The 17,910-nt window shown below is 42.8% G+C and overlaps 1 protein-coding gene across 2 annotated transcripts in view; it reads left to right on the top strand.

Annotated features, from left to right (window-relative positions):
* Positions 1-17,910, top strand: part of POLR3A (RNA polymerase III subunit A) — a 43,935-nt gene that overhangs the window by 323 nt on the left and 25,702 nt on the right. Inside the window, exons 1-12 of one of the 2 annotated variants that reach the window (XM_083146257.1) lie at positions 13-294; positions 2,643-2,778; positions 4,029-4,166; positions 4,547-4,718; positions 5,630-5,784; positions 7,444-7,683; positions 8,097-8,259; positions 11,916-12,052; positions 12,457-12,560; positions 13,911-14,052; positions 15,363-15,503; positions 17,766-17,835. In XM_083146257.1, coding sequence (XP_083002383.1) covers positions 251-294; positions 2,643-2,778; positions 4,029-4,166; positions 4,547-4,718; positions 5,630-5,784; positions 7,444-7,683; positions 8,097-8,259; positions 11,916-12,052; positions 12,457-12,560; positions 13,911-14,052; positions 15,363-15,503; positions 17,766-17,835 — 1,642 coding nt within the window. In that variant the 5' untranslated portion in view covers positions 13-250. Of the gene's footprint in view, positions 1-12; positions 295-2,642; positions 2,779-4,028; positions 4,167-4,546; positions 4,719-5,629; positions 5,785-7,443; positions 7,684-8,096; positions 8,260-11,915; positions 12,053-12,456; positions 12,561-13,910; positions 14,053-15,362; positions 15,504-17,765; positions 17,836-17,910 lie in introns of those variants that run through there. The other variant, XM_083146258.1, reaches the window with a different exon arrangement.

The following is a 17,910-nucleotide window of genomic DNA, read 5'->3' as shown; positions in this document are numbered from 1 at the left end:
CATGGGGTGATCAAGTGATGGTCACGTGGGATGTGACGTAATGTTGGTACGAATGGAGAAAAGGAACTAGACACTACCGGCTGGGAGCCGGTATACCGGAAGTGATATGTGCACTGCAGTATAGCTGCAGCCTGCAGCGTGCCACCCATGCATGGAGCTGGAGTCTAGTGGAGGGTTGTTTGTGACTTCATATGACAGTGGGAGCTGAAGTGCCGGGCGTAGTCGTATATAGCGATTAGTGCACCCGGTCATGATGAAGGAGCAATTTAGAGAGACCGATGTGGCAAAAAAGATGTGAGTGATGGCAACGCGCTGTGCGCTTACTAGGACTGCAGCTACACAAGTACTGTAAGAGACTGTGGGTCCCTGTCCTGTGGGGATACGGTCAGTAGGTCTACAGCAACTAGGTCGACGGGTCATTAGGTCGACACAAGCAATAGGTCGACAGTCTAAAGGTAGACATGGGGTTTTCTCAGTTTTTTGAGCCGACAGGCGGTATTTCATGCCCTACCATCCACTAGGACATGGTGGAAGAATAAAATAGTGTGCCGAGCGTAGCGAGTGATACGGTGCACTTCAAACTGGGGGATAGATTTATTAAGCTCGGTGAAGTGATAAAGTGTCTGGTTTTTATCTCCAGCCAATCAGCTCCTACCTGTCTTTTTTGAAACCAAGCCTGTAACTGTACAGTTAGGAGCTGATTGGCCGGTTATAAAAACCAGACACTTTATCACTTCACCGAGTTTAAGAAATCTGCCCCTGTGTCTATGTCAACTGTGTTGACATTTGGGTAAAATAAAAAAAAAGCAGTGAAAAACCCCATGTCGATCGAATGCTTGTGTCGACCTAGACCCATGTCGACCTTTCTGCCTGTTGACCTAGTGGTGTCGACCCAATGCTTGTCCACCTAGTTGTTGTAGACCTAACATCCCACACCTGTCCTGTGTGACAGCAGCAGCACTTTGTGTTTTCCCGCTGCTTTGACTGTGGGTGTTCCGCTGTCACTTTCATAAAGTATAAACTCATCAATGAGTTTTTATTTGTATTATTGTAGTTCTGGCCATGGTAAATGTTGGGAAAGTGGTGTTACCATGAGGAAGTTAAAGTGATTTAACAAATAAGGGGGTAAATAAATCACATTCAGATGTCTGTCATTTTACGTTTTGGCACATGACGAAACAAGTGACAGTGGACACTGGTGCCTACAGGTTTAATGGGTGCTGGGGGTGAGATTTAATAGGATGAGAGATTCAGAAAGTGAGAGATTTGGTGAGAAATCTCCAGTTTTTTTAAAGCAGCAATCATTTACACTGCAAAACCAGTTTGATTTTGTAGTGTAAATGATTGCCGCTTTAAAAAAACTGGAGATTTCTCACCAAATCTCTCACTTTCTGAATCTCTCATCCTATTAAATATCACCCTTGGTTTCTGATCTTTAAGGATACTCTGTTTTGTGGCTTAAATGGTACATTGGTGGTTGGAAGGGGTTTTTAGCAACCATTAGTGTCTCATAAGTTCTTGTTGCCTTCTAGTACTGTTTTTCGGTTTTGTTATGAACTCCGCTTTGTGAATTTTTCTTCTATGTTGTCCAAGTGTTCTCTTGGTGTCTTCCAATTGGTCTTGTTGTCCTTTCTTGGTCTCAAATCATAAATTCCATGGTTTTAAGACATACTGGGGGAGTTGAATTGAGCCTGATGAAATGTTAAAGTGGAAGGTGGTAATGCACCAGCCAATCAGCTCAACTTTCATGTTACAGGCTGGTTTGGAAAATGACAGTTTGGAGCTGACTTGCTGTTGCATTATCTCCTGCAACTTTATTACTTCACCAGGCCTAGTAAATCTGCCCCACTGTATTGAGAGTATCAACACCACGTACATTTACATATATACTGCTTTGCTGCAGTCTTGGGGCGCGGAGTCGTTTCCAAAAAATACTTTTTTTGACTACGTACATTTATTCATTAAGATTTTATTAATCTTGGTTGTGGTCCTACATATTATTACTTCCTAAAAATCATCCTTAAGGTCGCTGCTCTCAGCATGACCTGTAAAGGCAGACAAGCAGGAAGTTTTTATTATAGTTGGAACATTCTGAAGCATCTCTGCTCAAATCATGGATCATTTATTATTTATGCAGCAGACATGTTATGCAATGCTTTGTATATTATAAATTCATATATGTACATGGGGATATTGTGTTAAGTGTTCATTCTAGCATCCGCTATCTTTGAAAACCCATGCAGTTCCTCTTCCATGCCTGGGGTGTCGCTGTCTGCTGTAGTGCTTCTAGCACAGTGTGCTCTGTATATCAGTACTGATATGCAAATTAGACCTGTGCTAGAAACGCCACAGCAGACAGCGACACCCCAGGCAGGGAACAGGAACTGCATGGGTTTTCAAAGATGGCGGTTGCTAGAGTGAACACTAGTGTTAGTCTAGAACTTTACACAATGCTTAATCGTTATTGGTACCCTGAACAAACAAACCAGGGGTGTGTGTGTGTGTGTGTATAAAATAGATGTACAGCGTTGAAGAATTTTGGAGCCATAGAAAATGTATTTAAGTATTAGAAATGAAGGATATTTCTACTTAATCTGAATTGACCCTAAATCTGTTTGGTGTCTTTATTCCTGCTCCTCTAGAAGCCACATCTGTTTTGGCGTGAAGTCTGCAGAGCAGATGAGACAGCAGGCGCATATCCAGGTGGTAAGCAAAAGCCTATACAGCCAAGACAATAACCACTCACCTCTTCCTTATGGAGTTCTTGATCATCGCATGGTAAGTGAATGTGCAAGATTCAAGTTTGGTGGGTTTTATTATAGTATTATCAGTACATCGCCAATATAGTACCCTGTAGTAGCTTACTAGTAAACACTTTGATAACATTATAGGTCTACTGTTTATTAAAAAAGAAATGATAGTTATTAGATGGTTTGTGTTTTTTACCAGCACACATTTAGTTTGCTTGACATGTATGTAGCATTCTTTTCTGTCTTCGCTATTGTTTGGTTTATTGAGAAGTTAAGGTCATTTTGACACCAATCATTCCCTTTAGTGCCCCACTTAAAATCATTCTGTTAAAGCTGCTGCCAATGGTTTTCATGTATGCAAACTAAGGGTCTGATTCTGGTTTCCACACCCTGCAGCATGTACCCACAGGGGAGCAATGGTTCGTGACTGCACATAGTCATTTATGCGCATGTGCGGCCGCTGTGCGAGCAGCCGCAGCATATAGATTTTACGCCAGGCGCTCACACATAACAGTGCGGGCGTGGGGCCGGGGGATGCGCCCATGGGAATGGCCAGCGTTTCATTGGTGTTCCCATGAAAATTCTGGGTGTTCCCATAGATATCAGGCAGAGGACTGGTGGCTGGACGAGTGGTGGGCAGTGATTAAATCACGCACAGCACTACAAAATTTTGCAGCGCTCCATTTGAACCAGAATATCCTAAGTCACAACGCTTTTTTTTTTCTTGGCGCAGCGAAGACTTGAACCTCTTGTAGCTACAGACAGATTGAATTTGGCTAAATATCTTTTACAACATTTCTATCTATCTATCTATCTATCTATCTATCTATCTATATATATATATATATATATATATATATATATCCATTAGTAAAGTACGTAGGGATTTATTTCCTGTTTAAGATCTTTCATGTAAAAACTTATTGTTAATGTTCTAGGCCTGGTAGGGAGTGTTTGCTGACTGCCAGTGACACTTTGCTTTGTCCCTGCTAAATGTGCTAATTCAAGCATTAAAAGTATAATTATAATTAAGAGGCTGGGGCAGTGTTCTGGTCTCTCTTTCCTTGTCTGAATGATATATATGTAAAATGTTTCTCTGAATGACTTATACTTTGGGTGTACAAAATGAAGCATTCGTTTTTTAACTAATGTTTTGTTTTTATGTTAAACTGGTTGGAATATATCTCCTAAACTTGTTAGCGACAAAGTATACACAACATTTCTGCCATCCTTTGTCTGTTTTCCACACACAATTATTTTAATTCATTTGTGCTCTAGGGAACTAGTGAGAAAGACCGTCCCTGTCTGACATGTGGGAAGAACTTGGCTGAATGTCTGGGTCATTATGGCTACCTAGACTTAGAGTTACCATGCTTTCATGTTGGATATTTCAAGGCTGTCATTGGAATATTACAGGTAAGATGACCCTTTAAATAACTCATGGGTACAAACTAGATTATGTCTGATCATGCAGATCGCTCCAACATATCAGACACATAGTCTAGCGTGTACCCACTATGTCTGTGACAATGCATGCTCTCACATATCATAGGCAACCTCCTCTGTTGGGCCTACACATAAGGCCTACTGTAGCTAGTGAGGGCTGTGCTGCCAAATGCAGCATGGCTATGGCTCTGCCAGCATCAGCAGGTGTGTAATCACTTGTGGACGCTGAGTCCCTTCCCTGCCGATAACACTGGGTACTCAAATCTGTGAACCCAGCTTTTGTTTATCACATGCATAGTAAGTGTTAACTATTTATCGGGCTGATTCTCTCCACTGTGATTCTCTCCCAGATGATCTGTAAGAACTGTTCCCATATCATGCTGACCACAGAGGAGAGAAAGCAATTTTTGGATAACCTGAAGAGGCCGGGACTCACCTACCTACAGAAGAGAGGGTTAAAAAAGAAAATCTCTGATAAATGCCGCAAGAAGACCATTTGTCTATACTGTAAAGCCTTCAATGGTTAGAAACTACAAATTGACAGATCTACTTTATAACCTGTGTTTCTCGTCTTGTGCCAGTTTATTTTCATGTGCATAAACCCTTTTTATCCCACCGTTATGACCATATTTACTGCACTTAGGCCATTAGGTTAGTGGTGCAGCTAGTTGATGTCTGTCCACAAGCTGGATCCTGAAAGAAGAGCAGCATACATTGAGCGCTCTGACTGCGAGCGATCAGCACATAGAAGTGCCGATAGCTCACTGTCAGGGTTTTCAACAAATCTGGTTCACTTGCTGTTTTCCTCCTCGCCTGTTCCCTGAGGCAAGGTAGAAATGGCGAGTGTGCCCATTAAAATGACTAGGCTTGCCAGAAAATGCGGCAGACTCTGAGTTTGCCTCGAACCTCACCATTTAAGGGGATACTCGCCAGCCTTTCATGGCGAGGATTTGGCCCTTATTTTGAATACTGCAAGGGGGTTCTAAGGCTTCTCTCCATACAAACCCCATCGCCGCTGCACTAAATACAGCTTATTGTATTACTAGAGATGAAAATAATGTAGCTGAATTATGTACTAACTATTTACATTCGGTAATGATCAGTTGGGCTCTGGCTTGTATGTATGCTTTGAATTTGAGTCCATATCATACGTTTTCCAAAATAATGTGTGCCATTTGCCCTGAGAATTTGTCATATGCATATACTTGGCCAACTGAAGAGCCTCTGCTTTGCTTTTGTTTGGCTCCATCTTATTTCAAATCACCTCAGTTTTAAAGTAAATGTAAAATACATTGGGAGTAGCAACTCCAAATTATTTTGTCTGTTTACAATACATACGTCTTAGGAGAAGATACTTTATGAGAAGATACATTAGGTTTGTATAAGCTGTATGTGAAGTTTATTGCCATACCATGTTTTCTCATTTGATTTAGGCCCAGTGAAGAAGTGTGGCTTACTGAAAATCATCCATGAAAAGTATAAGGCCACTAAAAAGGTGGTGGACCCTTTGGTGTCTCAGTTCTTGCAGTCCTTTGAAACTGCGATCGAGCACAACAAGGAAGTGGAGGCTCTTTTGGGACGTGCACAGGTGGGTGTGTTATACTGTGTTCTCCATCAAAATAATGCTGCACTGCAGGTGGGGTTAAGCTGGGTACACACCCAAAGAGTTATCTACCCAATCTGTCTGTTGGGAACAAAAACATTGTATTGGATGGGAGCAAATTACACTCAACCATTTGCACCCAAATGCTGGAAAATGGATAAAAACAATTGTTTGGATACCTTTGTTAATGGCTATTGTCTGTTTTCCAGCATTTAAGAGCAAATGGATGATTGCTAATGTTTGGGAGCATATGACAGAGTTTTGTTCCCAGCAGACAGATAAATCAGTAGGTGTGTACCCAGCTTTAGATTTGGGTGGGGTGTGTTCAAACTGAAATCTAAATTGCAGTGTAAAAATAAAGCAGCCAATATTTACCCTGCACAGAAACAAAATCACTCAAACCTTAAGCCCCTGTGCACACTTGTCGACCCACAGCTGATATAGTTAACCAAATCGTCCGTAGACGGCCAATATTGTGTGTACAAACTGATATCGGCCACTGGTATTGTTCGGGTACGTCTTTCAGAACTTCTGAACAGGCAGGTTGTTTGGCTATAAAGCAAAATTGACCTGCATGTTCAGAAGACATCAATAATAGTTAATGAAGCCTGGGATCGCGCATCGTTGACGCTATTTAGTTTAAACACTACTAGAGGATAGTTAAGTTGTGTTTTCATATAGTTAGGATTTGTAATTTTTTTTGGTACTTGTGTATTATCTGGGCGCCCGTTTTTTTTTTTTCATTGCATGCTACTACTTAAGGCATGCAATGCAATGCAATTTTTCATTGTAAAGACCCAATTTTTAATTATATAGTCAGCCATGGTTGATTTCATACCCCCAGTATCCAACTACGCATGGAGTTGATAATATATATATATATATATATATATATATATATATATATATATATATATATATATATATATATATATATATATATATATATATAGTGGCGAGCGCACGCGGATTACTTTACATGTATTCTGCATCCCCTCGCTGCGCTCGCCACACTATATAAAATCATCTCCATGCGTAGTTGGATAGTGGGGGTATGAAATCACCCATGGGTGACAATACAATTAAAAATCTGGTCTTTACAATGAAAAATCGCAGTGCATGAATTGTATGCCACTATATTGCATGCGATGCAATACAATGACAAAATCGGGCGCCCAGATATTACACAAGTACCATGGGTTTTTTTTTACTAAAGCTTTTTAGGGAAGACCATCTCATACAGGCTGTGTAGCCTATGACAGTTAATTTTCTGCTGAAAATAAAGTTGTCTAATACTAAAGCCGTGTACACACAGCAGCGATATGGGCTATAATCGCTGGAAATATGGTCGCTGGCGACCATATTGCCAGTGATGAGAGTGTGCCCTGGCGATAAATCGCCGAGTGCGCGCTCCCGTTTTCAGCCCCATTCTAATCGCTGGTCGCAGGAGCTTGCTCCTATGACCAGCTGATTACCTCTGCGGCTCCCCCGGCAAAGGTTCCTTTTAATTAGCGACCATCTCTGGTCGCTGATGAAAATGAAACACTGAGCAATATATTGGTAATTAGGGCTCCATTTAAGATTGAGACCTAAGCATTGCTTAATTCTTTTGCTGTATTATAATTGTTGTCTTAATATATGCAGGAGAATTTAAACCCACTAGTGGTGCTGAATCTCTTGAGACGGATCCCTGCGGAGGACATTCCTCTCTTACTTATGAACCCAGAAGCTGGTAAGCCTTGTGACCTTATTCTCACCAGGCTGCTTGTTCCACCACTCTGCATCCGACCCTCCGTTGTCAGTGATTTAAAATCTGGCACCAATGAAGATGACCTCACTATGAAGTTAACAGAAATCATATTTCTAAATGATGTCATCAAAAAGGTGAGTGACTTTTTGTAAATAACTCTATGCTTCGTTTTATTCCCAAATTACTTTCTGGAAAACATGCCCCCTCCCCCCAAAAAAAAATGTTATTCCTAGTCAAGGGCTGTAACATTTACTTTATTTCAAGATAAGGCAGTGCAGTACAGAAACTAAGATACATTCTTTATTTCTATGTTTAGATGGTCTGATCTACAGAATACATTTTGTATAAAGGATCACAGCTGCCAGAAATGTTCATTATTACAACCTACATTTATTCATTAGTAGTTTTTTTTTTTTTTTAAGGGTTTTTTATCTTTAACTAAACTTTAAATTGTTCCATTCTCATAAAGTACACTCTTGTTATAAGTATAGTGTTTCAAAATAAATTTAGTAATTCTTTTTGCAATGAAATGTGTTTTATGTTCCAGCATCGGATCTCAGGAGCTAAAACTCAGATGATAATTGAGGACTGGGATTTCCTGCAGTTGCAGTGTGCACTGTACATCAATAGTGAGCTCTCCGGCATCCCCATGAACATGGCTCCCAAAAAATGGACGCGTGGCTTTGTTCAAAGACTAAAGGGAAAACAAGGTAAAATGAAGTACATTAGATTTTGCTATTATTTTTTTATTATTATTATTATTGAGTAGTTTTTATTGGTTTTTCAACATAGACAAAACAAACATTTACTAGCATGAAAGTCCGGGCAAGCTTTTGCTACTTTTAAACCTGCCACACACTGGGATAATACTCTGACAATTTGCCATTTTGTAATGGCAATTCTTTCTACATTGCTCTGGATGTATAGGTGTTTGCTGCACCAAAAGCAGAACGATAATGCTAGAGACCTGTTGTATGCTAATGAAGGACGGAATAGTAATTGTTCCATCCTTCATTTAATCTTTCTAATGTGTATGAGTAATCCAGCTCAATGGAAATCATCCCTTAAATTGTCACAATTGCCCGTAGAACCAGAGTGCACTGACTTTTTAGATTTTAGAGCAGGCATTCCCAACCACAGTCCTCAAGGCACACCAACAGTGCAGGTTTTAGTGATATCCAGGCTTCAGCACAGATGGTTTAATCAGAATCCCTCAGATACTGATTAAGTCACCTGTGCTCAAGCCTGGATATCTACAAAACCTGCACTGTTGGTGTGCCTTGAGGACCGTGGTCGGGAAAGCCTGTTTTAGAGTAAAGGCTTCTTGCCTATGCTTACAGTACCTATTTTTTTGGACAGGGTTTTTTGGGGATGTTTGCATAATTCTTTTTAGTCTGTGTCGTAAAGTTATTGTGATTGTGTTGAGTTATTTTTTTTCTCCTTCATCCTTGGGGACACTGAAGTCTACGCTGGGGAATAGAGTGGTGTATCGGAGGAGTCGGCACTTTAAGAAACTTGAACTGTGGTATGGCTCCTCCCCCTCTATTCCCCCCTCAGACCCCAGTCTTAGTTTAGTGCCCGGAGGAGTCGGATCCCTGGGCAAGGGCTCCGTTTGGGGCCTTTTTTTTTTTTTTTTTTTTTTACTTGTTTTGAACTTTTTTGACACAGGCAGCCAGCGCGTGCCGGCTGCCTGCAACGTGGGACAGCTCTCCGGGGAGTCAGAGCGGCACCGCTTGCGGCGCACGCGGCTGACTCCGGTCACAGACGCATCAGCGTCTGGGTCCCGCCACAGCTGCCTGCGGCTTGTGTTACGGGGCCGCGACCTGGTCGCCCGCCGGAGAGAGCAGGGCGTGCGAGCGCATAGCGCTGGGTGACGGCTGGACCAGGGTTAATTCGCTGGTCCAGCAGGGAGCAGACAGCCAATCAGCGCCGCTGTATACAGCGCGCGCTCTGATGAGAGGAAGGGGCGGACCAGTGAGTGGTCGCGTCCTAGCTGCAGTCCTCTGCGCCAGACCGGTGCCTGCCACGCTGCTCCCTTGTCGGCTGTGCCTCTACAGTTCACTGGAACAGGACAGCAGGACGCTTTCTCCCCCTCTTCAGCCTGGATATTATTGAATGCTGCGCTGGGTGAGTGGAGGGGATTTTCTCTTGTGAGACTTCCCCGCTGGAGAGTTTATCAGGTGGGCCTAATTCGGGGAAGGTGCGCTCCTCTCCCCCTATTAGTGTGGTGCTTTTGCTCTTGGTGTGGGGTCCTTGTTGGGGGCTCTCTTTGTCTGGCTTATTTCACCTCCTTTCACCTGTGTGTGTGTAAGGGGTGTGTGTGTGTGCAGCATGACAACCAAGTCTCAGTCAAAAGCTTCTCCAAAGCTGTTTGTATGCACTAAGTGTGAGCAACAGTTTACGCAGCATGTGAAGGGTGTATCCTTGTGTAAGGATTGCTTCAAAGGGGATGCTGGGCAGAGTCAGGTCCCTATTCTGAACACTGAGGGAGTTACCAGTGTGTTAGCCACTCTGGCATCAGAGATGGCTGCGTCTCGCAGGGACAGGGAGTCATTGCAGGTGCAATTGGCTTCCTTGTCTGCTGCGGAGCCTACCTGGGCCAGAGAACTGATTACATCAGTGAAGGCGTTGGCCCAAGCAGCTGCGGTGCCTTCGGGGTCCGCAAGTGCTCCACCTCCCCCGAGGAAAAGAGGTGTTCCTTTATTGTTACAGGGGGATACTTCAGAGGATGAACCGGGGGACCCCTTGGAAGGGGATATGTTTCAGGAGGATCCTATTGATCCTGTAGAGGACGTTCCTCAGGAAGAGGCCCAGGGTATAGAGGCTCTCATTCAGGCTATTAAATCTACTCTCAATGTTAGCGAGCAGGAGCCGCCGACGCAGGCCCTTAAGGTACAAGTGTCTGCATTGTCAGTTTTCTTTCATAGGCGTCTTGCCGTCATTCCTGAGGTGCAGACGTTTCTGAGCGGGGTTCTCCGCCTTCAGCCCCCAGTGCGGGCTCCGGAGGAACCCTGGGATCTTTCTTTAGTTTTGGATTATCTTAAGTCAAGTGTTTTTGAACCCTTAGACTCTATTGATTTGCGGTTGTTAACTTGGAAAACGGTGTTACTGCTCGCGTTAGCATCGGCACGCCGGGTGTCCGATCTTAGCGCTCTTTCATGTCGGTCACCCTACCTGGTGTTTCATTCGGACAGGGCTGAGCTTCGGACCAGGTTGGATTATTTGCCTAAGGTGGTTTCATCTTATCACCTAAATCAGCCTATCGTGGTTCCAGCTCTTACGGGAGATTCCGCCTCGCTGAACGTGGTCCGAGCCTTGCAGGTGTATGTGAATAGGACCAAGGATCTCAGAAGGTCGGATTCGCTTTTTGTCCTTTATTCTTCGGCAAAGCGAGGTTGGCCAGCGTCTAAACAGACTCTGGCCAGGTGGATCTGTCTCACCATTAAGCAGGCTTACCTTCATGCTTCACAGTCACCGCCAGTCAGGATCTTGGCCCATTCCACCCGTTCGGTGGGGCCGTCCTGGGCCGCTGCCAGGGGAGTTTCCCTGACACAGTTATGTAGGGCGGCCACTTGGTCGGGCCCTAATACTTTCGTTAAGTTTTATAGGTTTGACACCTTTGCGGCCTCTGCCTCCAGTTTCGGCCGTGCGGTGCTTCAGGATGCCCAGTGCCTTCCCACCCGTGGGGATGGCTTTGGGACGTCCCCAGCGTAGACTTCAGTGTCCCCAAGGATGAAGGAGAAAATAGGAATTTGGTACTCACCGTTAATTCCCTTTCTCCGAATCCGTAGGGGACACTGAACACCCTCCCGGCACTGTTCAGGCCTAAAAGGGGGGGATTTATTTTGAGCGCATGCAGTTATGTTTGGTTATGCATGCGTCTGGGTGTTGTTGATAGCCTACTGAGTAGTATGGTTGTTCGTTTTGGTTTGTTAATTTCTTTCTCTCTCTCTATTGGGATTCCCTGGTCTCTTTTCTCCTCTCGGGCACGGTCAACTAAGACTGAGGTCTGAGGGGGGAATAGAGGGGGAGGAGCCATACCACAGTTCAAGTTTCATAAAGTGCCGACTCCTCCGATACACCACTCTATTCCCCAGCGTAGACTTCAGTGTCCCCTACGGATTCGGAGAAAGGGAATTAACGGTGAGTACCAAATTCCTATTTTCTATTGCTAGAAATTTTTTTAGAACTACAGTTTTACAGGCTACTAGATGAAAATGTTTTATTCATTGTGATTAGTAGGCTTAAAGAGGAATGTTGCAAAGATGTTGCCCATAGCAACTAATCTTCTTTCACTTAGCATTTTAAAAAGCTTTGATGCATCTCTCCCATGTGCTCTGACTACATCAGATCTTTTCTGTTGCAGGTCGGTTCAGAGGAAATCTCTCTGGTAAGAGAGTAGACTTCTCTGGCCGAACAGTTATCTCTCCAGATCCAAACCTCCGTATCGATGAAGTTGCCGTTCCTGTCCATGTGGCTAAAATACTAACATTTCCTGAAAAGGTGAATGCATGTCTGTGTGACATGACTAAAGAGGAAAGAACATAATTTTTTTTTTTTTTTATAAACACAATTCAAACAAAATCTTGGTAATGTGATACTGAGGGGTAGATGTATGAAGAAGTGATAAGTGGCAATCTGCTCCTAACTGTCCCTTTTTAAATCCAGGCTGTAACTTAAAAGTCAGGAGCTGATTGGCTAGTGATAAAGTATCAGGTCCTTTATCACTTCTCCTCCCTTATCACTGCTTCATACATCTACCCCTGAGTAGGAGAAAAATACTGAACTATTTGTATTTTTCCTCTTACATTTGTCGGAGTTGGATCTATAGATATATATATAATTCTTCTGCCTGTGTATCTGGCTTTCGTGCACTGCTTATTTATTTTATGTGCTGTTTTGTGCAGGTGAACAAAGCAAATGTCCATTTTATGCGAAAATTGGTTCAGAACGGACCAGATGTTCATCCAGGCGCCAACTTCATCCAACAGAGACATACCCAAATGAAAAGGTGTTTCCCCTGTGTTCTCTATACTCTTAACTTCTTTGTGCCAGTATTGGAGCTTCCATTTGTGGACTCCAAGATCTTTGAGATAATAATATGGTACTTATGTATTATCTGGACTCCCATGTTAAATGCACCCCATTTTTTCATACCCCTACTATCCAACTACGCATGGAGTTGATTTTATATAGTGTGGCGAGCGCAGCGAGCCCGTAGCGTGGCGAGCGGACACGGTCTCATAAGAAAACCGGGAGCCCAGATATTACATAAGTACCATCAATATATACGGAAATGCACATTTCTACCCTGCATGTAGCAAATAAACACAAAGATTTACATGGTACTCTGATGCCCTTTTGTTGGTTTGTATGCCCTGCAAACCACCAGTATAGCAGGTAGTGTTAGATGTTGGGCTAATATCTGCCTGAAAAGTGTGCAGGTATTTTACCCAGCCATTTTTATTCAGTAGACTAATACCCCTTTTACATCAGAAATGCAGAGACCAACCTGGGAATTAAATTCCAGAGACATGCAGGGACATTCCCTGGTTGGGACCCATTCACACATGCTTTTGAAGCAGTGACAACCCGGATCGGCACCTTTCACACTGAACCCGTGATGACCCTGCATTTCTAAGAGAATAGCATTGAAAATGGCCTTTTTTAAGCTCACAAAGGTGAGGTAATTAGGGAGAGGGGCACAGGGAGAGAGGGTGGGCTTTTGCAGGCTTTCAGGGGTAAAATAGCACTGCTGGGTTCTGTTGTGCCACAGAGCTTGCACAGTGTCTTCCCATATGCTGTGTGATTGCCAGTGCAGACATTCTTGGCTTTAACGGGGATAAAACGCACTTCTGGGGTCTGTGGTGCCACAGAACATGCACAGTGTTTCCCTGCACACTGTATACTGCCTCTTGGTGTGTCTGTGAGCATCCACCACAACATGAAGTAGCCCTGCTAGCAAATCAGCATTAGCAGAGGCAACACGGGAAGGAGGAACATGTCCCTGCACCTTTCACACCAGCCAGTAGTCCGGGAAGGACCCAGAAGCAACCCTGCTACATAGCAGAGTTGAAATGCCGGCAAATTTACCTGCCAATTTGTCCCTGGAACCTTTCACCCCAGCGCTAGTCGTGGGTTGTTCCCGGACCCAACACGGAAATTTAGGCAGGTGTGAAAGGGGTATTATAGATGCTGTTATTAGTATTTGGACTGGGTAAGATTTCTTTGACCAGTGGTTCCCAAGCTCTGTTGTCAAGGAGCATCAACTGTCCAGTTGTTAAGTAAATGCATGATTGGCTGCAGTGTGTTCATTTAATAATTGCAGAAAATTGAATCTCTCACCTCTTTGTTATGGCAGGTTCCTGAAGTACGGCAACCGAGAGAAGATCGCTCAGGAGCTGAGATACGGAGACACAGTGGAGAGGCACCTCATAGATGGGGATATTGTTCTCTTTAACAGACAGCCATCCCTGCACAAGCTCAGCATCATGGCTCACATAGTGAGTTACACACTGCGTGTGTGTGTGTGTGTGTGTGTGTGTGTATATATATATATATACAGTGAAATGGGGTCCCTTGGCGATGGGCTGCAAGCTTAAATGCATTGATCAATTCATGAACTAAAACCCCATTATTTATTTATTGATTATTTGAATGTTAAGGTGAGTTAGTTTGTTGTAGTGAGTGCTGGGCCCCCTGTGTTTGTATTTACTAGAGTGTGTGGTCACAGGCCACCGCACCCCACCCTGGGATGTGGGTGCTGTTTGCACCCCATTCCTAGGAATGGCGAGTGTGTTGGTACTTCTGTATATATATATATAGATATAGATATATATATATATATATATATATATATATATATATATATATATATATATATATATATATATATCTCTGACTGCCCCCAAAGACTCCTTCATACAGATATGTCCTCATACATTGTTGCTGTAGTTACACTTGTTGGGCGTCTTTTGCTTCTTAAAATGCGTAGTCTGTGCAACGCAATAAAACTAGGACATGCTAATACACTGCCCTGATTAATTTGAGTATCTGTGTGTGACGAGTCTCTTAATCGGTATACCAAGTGCCACGATTCACAGCTGCTATGGTTTTCTATGCCAAGTTCCGTTGTTCTGCATATATATAGTCCGTTGTGCTGCATATATAGAGTCAGTCGCACACAGATACACAAGTGTTGCAGAGTCAGTCGCACACAGATACACAAGTGTCGCATATCTAATCAGCAGTGTCTCCTATGGAGTTCTAGATGTGATTAAAATGTATTTTTAGCAAAAAAGTTGCCCAGCGCTTGCAAAGTTGTGCGGGTCCAGGCGGCTCATTCGCGCCAATCATTTCTCACTGCATTGCTTATTGAGGCTAAGGGGGTTATTCTGGTTTACTACTTCTGGCAAATTCCTTCTTACATGGACAAAACCATTGGCACTGCAGGGGGGCAGATGTAACATGTGCAGAGAGAATTCGATTTGTGTGAGTTATTTTGTTTCTGTGCAGAGTAAATACTGACTGCTTTATTTTTACACTGCAATATAGATCTCACTTTGAAGTAAAACCCCACCCAAATCTAATTCTATCTGCACAAGTAACATCTGCCCCACCTGCAGTGCACATGGTTTTGTCCATATAAAAGGAATTTGCCAGAAGGAGTAAACCAGAATAGCCCCCTAAATGTATGAGGACACATCTCAATGGTACTTTATTTTTTCAGGCTGTATATGCGTTTGTTATGATCACTTTCCATACTAGAGGTACATTTTGTGTTATTTGAACATGTCAAATCTACTCCGTGCAGGCCAGGGTCAAACCGCATAGAACATTCCGCTTTAATGAATGCGTCTGCACACCTTACAATGCTGATTTTGATGGGGATGAAATGAACCTTCATCTCCCCCAGACAGAGGAAGCTAAGGCAGAAGCCTATGTGTTGATGGGGGTAAGTATTTCTACGTAGGTTCCCCAAAAAACTGCACCTTTTCATTTGGTCCTAAATTGCTCTAGAGCAGGGGTGGGCAATAAGCAGCCCTCCAGCACATCTCCTCATTCCCTGGCACTGCCATAGTTTTGTTATTAGGACATGCTGGGATGTGTAGTTCATCAGCAGCTGAAGCCCCACTTTTTGCTTTACAGGCCAGTTTTTCTAAATTATTTATACTTCAGTGAATCAAAATATGTTTCAGCATTAAAGTTATTCTAATGGCCAAGACTGATAATCATAAGGTGCCTAAATGTTAATTGAACTTTTTAATGAAATATGACCTCTTTTGAATTTAGTAGTCCCTTGAGTCTATGATGGTCACTTTTTTTTGTCAACATGTGGAAGTATACTCAGACATGACTTGTGTGCAGAATAATATGTCTTGGTGTATAGTCGGGAACATGCAGCTCCCCAGCAAGCAGGGAGCCACGCTTACATGTTTGGCTCTGGGAGTGGTGGTGTGCTGTCTCTCCTGGTATCCCATTGCAGACATCATTGTCCCAGATGGGCATGTTAGAGCTGCAGTGATGTGTTTTATGCTCTGTGGAAAAGTAAACCTACAGAATTAACCTGTGAGCCACTTAAAAGCATCTCCCACAAAATTTTGAGTATATACTGACCCACCTAGGTGGGAGGGTACTTGAGGTCCAGCAGCTGTTATGGACAGGATAGATAGTTCTGTATTTATAAGAAAAAATAAAAAATTAGAAAACTAGCAGCGCTGATTAATTAGAGTTAAAAATGGACTGGACGACTGGATTGTCTTTACCAGAAATAATGTTATTTTTTTTTAATTGAGTATTTATATTCAACATATCATAACAAACTTCATCACATAAACATGATACAAATTTAGAGAAATCGTCACAGGAAATAATGTTATTAGTTTTAATAATACATTACTTTAAAATAGAACAATAAAAAACATCATAATATCACAATACAGAAATAAAATACCTTTGGTATAATACCCACTGACTATAATGGCCTGGAGAGTCTGTTCCTATAAACGCCCCAATGAGCAATGAATAGTGATAGCTAACACCCCAAGATCACTGGCAGGCGTCCTGATCTGTTAAAGCTCCATGTGGTCAGCCCAAAGCAGATAGTGGCCACGGTAGGATTGGTATAGCACCTGAGTCAGAGGCAGAACTCTGAGAGGCAATGGAGGCATCTGCCGCTGGGCTCCTGCTCCCAAGGGGGCACCTCTCCTCCCCTGTGAGTTTGAATCCGTTAATTGAAAGCCATTGATATAGCTTCTGTGGCTGACTCCTCCTCGTAGCAGGACCATAGATGTCACACTCTCTTTATTCTAAATATAATATCCATATCATACATATATGCATACATATATTTATAGAAGACTGTGTGTGTGTGTGTGTGTGTGTGTGTGTGTGTGTGTGTGTGTTGGGGGGCACCAATATTTATCTTGCCTCCGGGCAACTGGGACGAACTTACGCCACTGACCTGAGTCTATACTTGGGGCCAAAGAGGATATTCCCCTAGTGGGAAATATAATTATTTGCGACCAGAGGATACTTCCCGAAGTCGATATCCCAACTGTATACACTCTATTTTTAATACATATCTATATTCCTATTAAGATATGATCTAAACATATGACAATATGGTGTATCTTTACTAGTATATAGTAGATCACGTAAATACGTTTAGAATTTTTAGAAAGTCCAATCTGCATTGTCGAAAAAGGTTGCTACTGTAGATTGTCAAATCCGCATCCATTTTCAACAATCTGTGGCTGCTTTCAACAATGCAGAGTTGACTTTCTAAAAAAGGCGAAGAATCAGCATGACTTCATTGTGGCCCAAAACAGCCGCATTGAAAAATCGTGTGCCTATATTTCCAACTGTCTGAAATATCTGCACACATTGAATACCCCCCATTTCTCTGGGTTTTTTTTTTTAATGCCTCCGTTTGACAATTGAAAAATTAAGGATCATGGTGGAAACCAACAGGAACATATGTCATATATAGTAATTTAGTGTTCATTCTAGAACCCGCCAGCATTGAAAACCCATGCAGCATTGAAAACTCACTGTTTACTGTAGTGTTTCTAGCACAGATGTGGCTACACCACACTGCTAGAAGCACTACAGCAGACAGCGACCCCCCAGGCAGGGAAGAGGAACTGCATGGGTTTTCAATGCTGGCTGGTGCTAGAATGAACACTAAGTATGTGACTCTATTTGACATTTTCAGACTAAAGCTAACCTAGTGACACCTCGCAATGGAGAACCCCTGATTGCTGCCATCCAGGACTTTCTCACAGGTACTTTACATGCTCTATAAGTTGGAAAGCAGCTGTAAACAAAATCACTGCTTTTGAGAAAATCGCTGCATACTA

The sequence above is a fragment of the Crinia signifera genome, chromosome 6, assembly GCF_055691185.1.
Source record: "Crinia signifera chromosome 6, ASM5569118v1, whole genome shotgun sequence".
Classification (NCBI taxonomy): domain Eukaryota; kingdom Metazoa; phylum Chordata; class Amphibia; order Anura; family Myobatrachidae; genus Crinia; species Crinia signifera.
The sequence above is the reverse complement of the archived record's forward strand: the minus strand, read 5'-3'. Positions and strand labels throughout refer to the sequence as shown.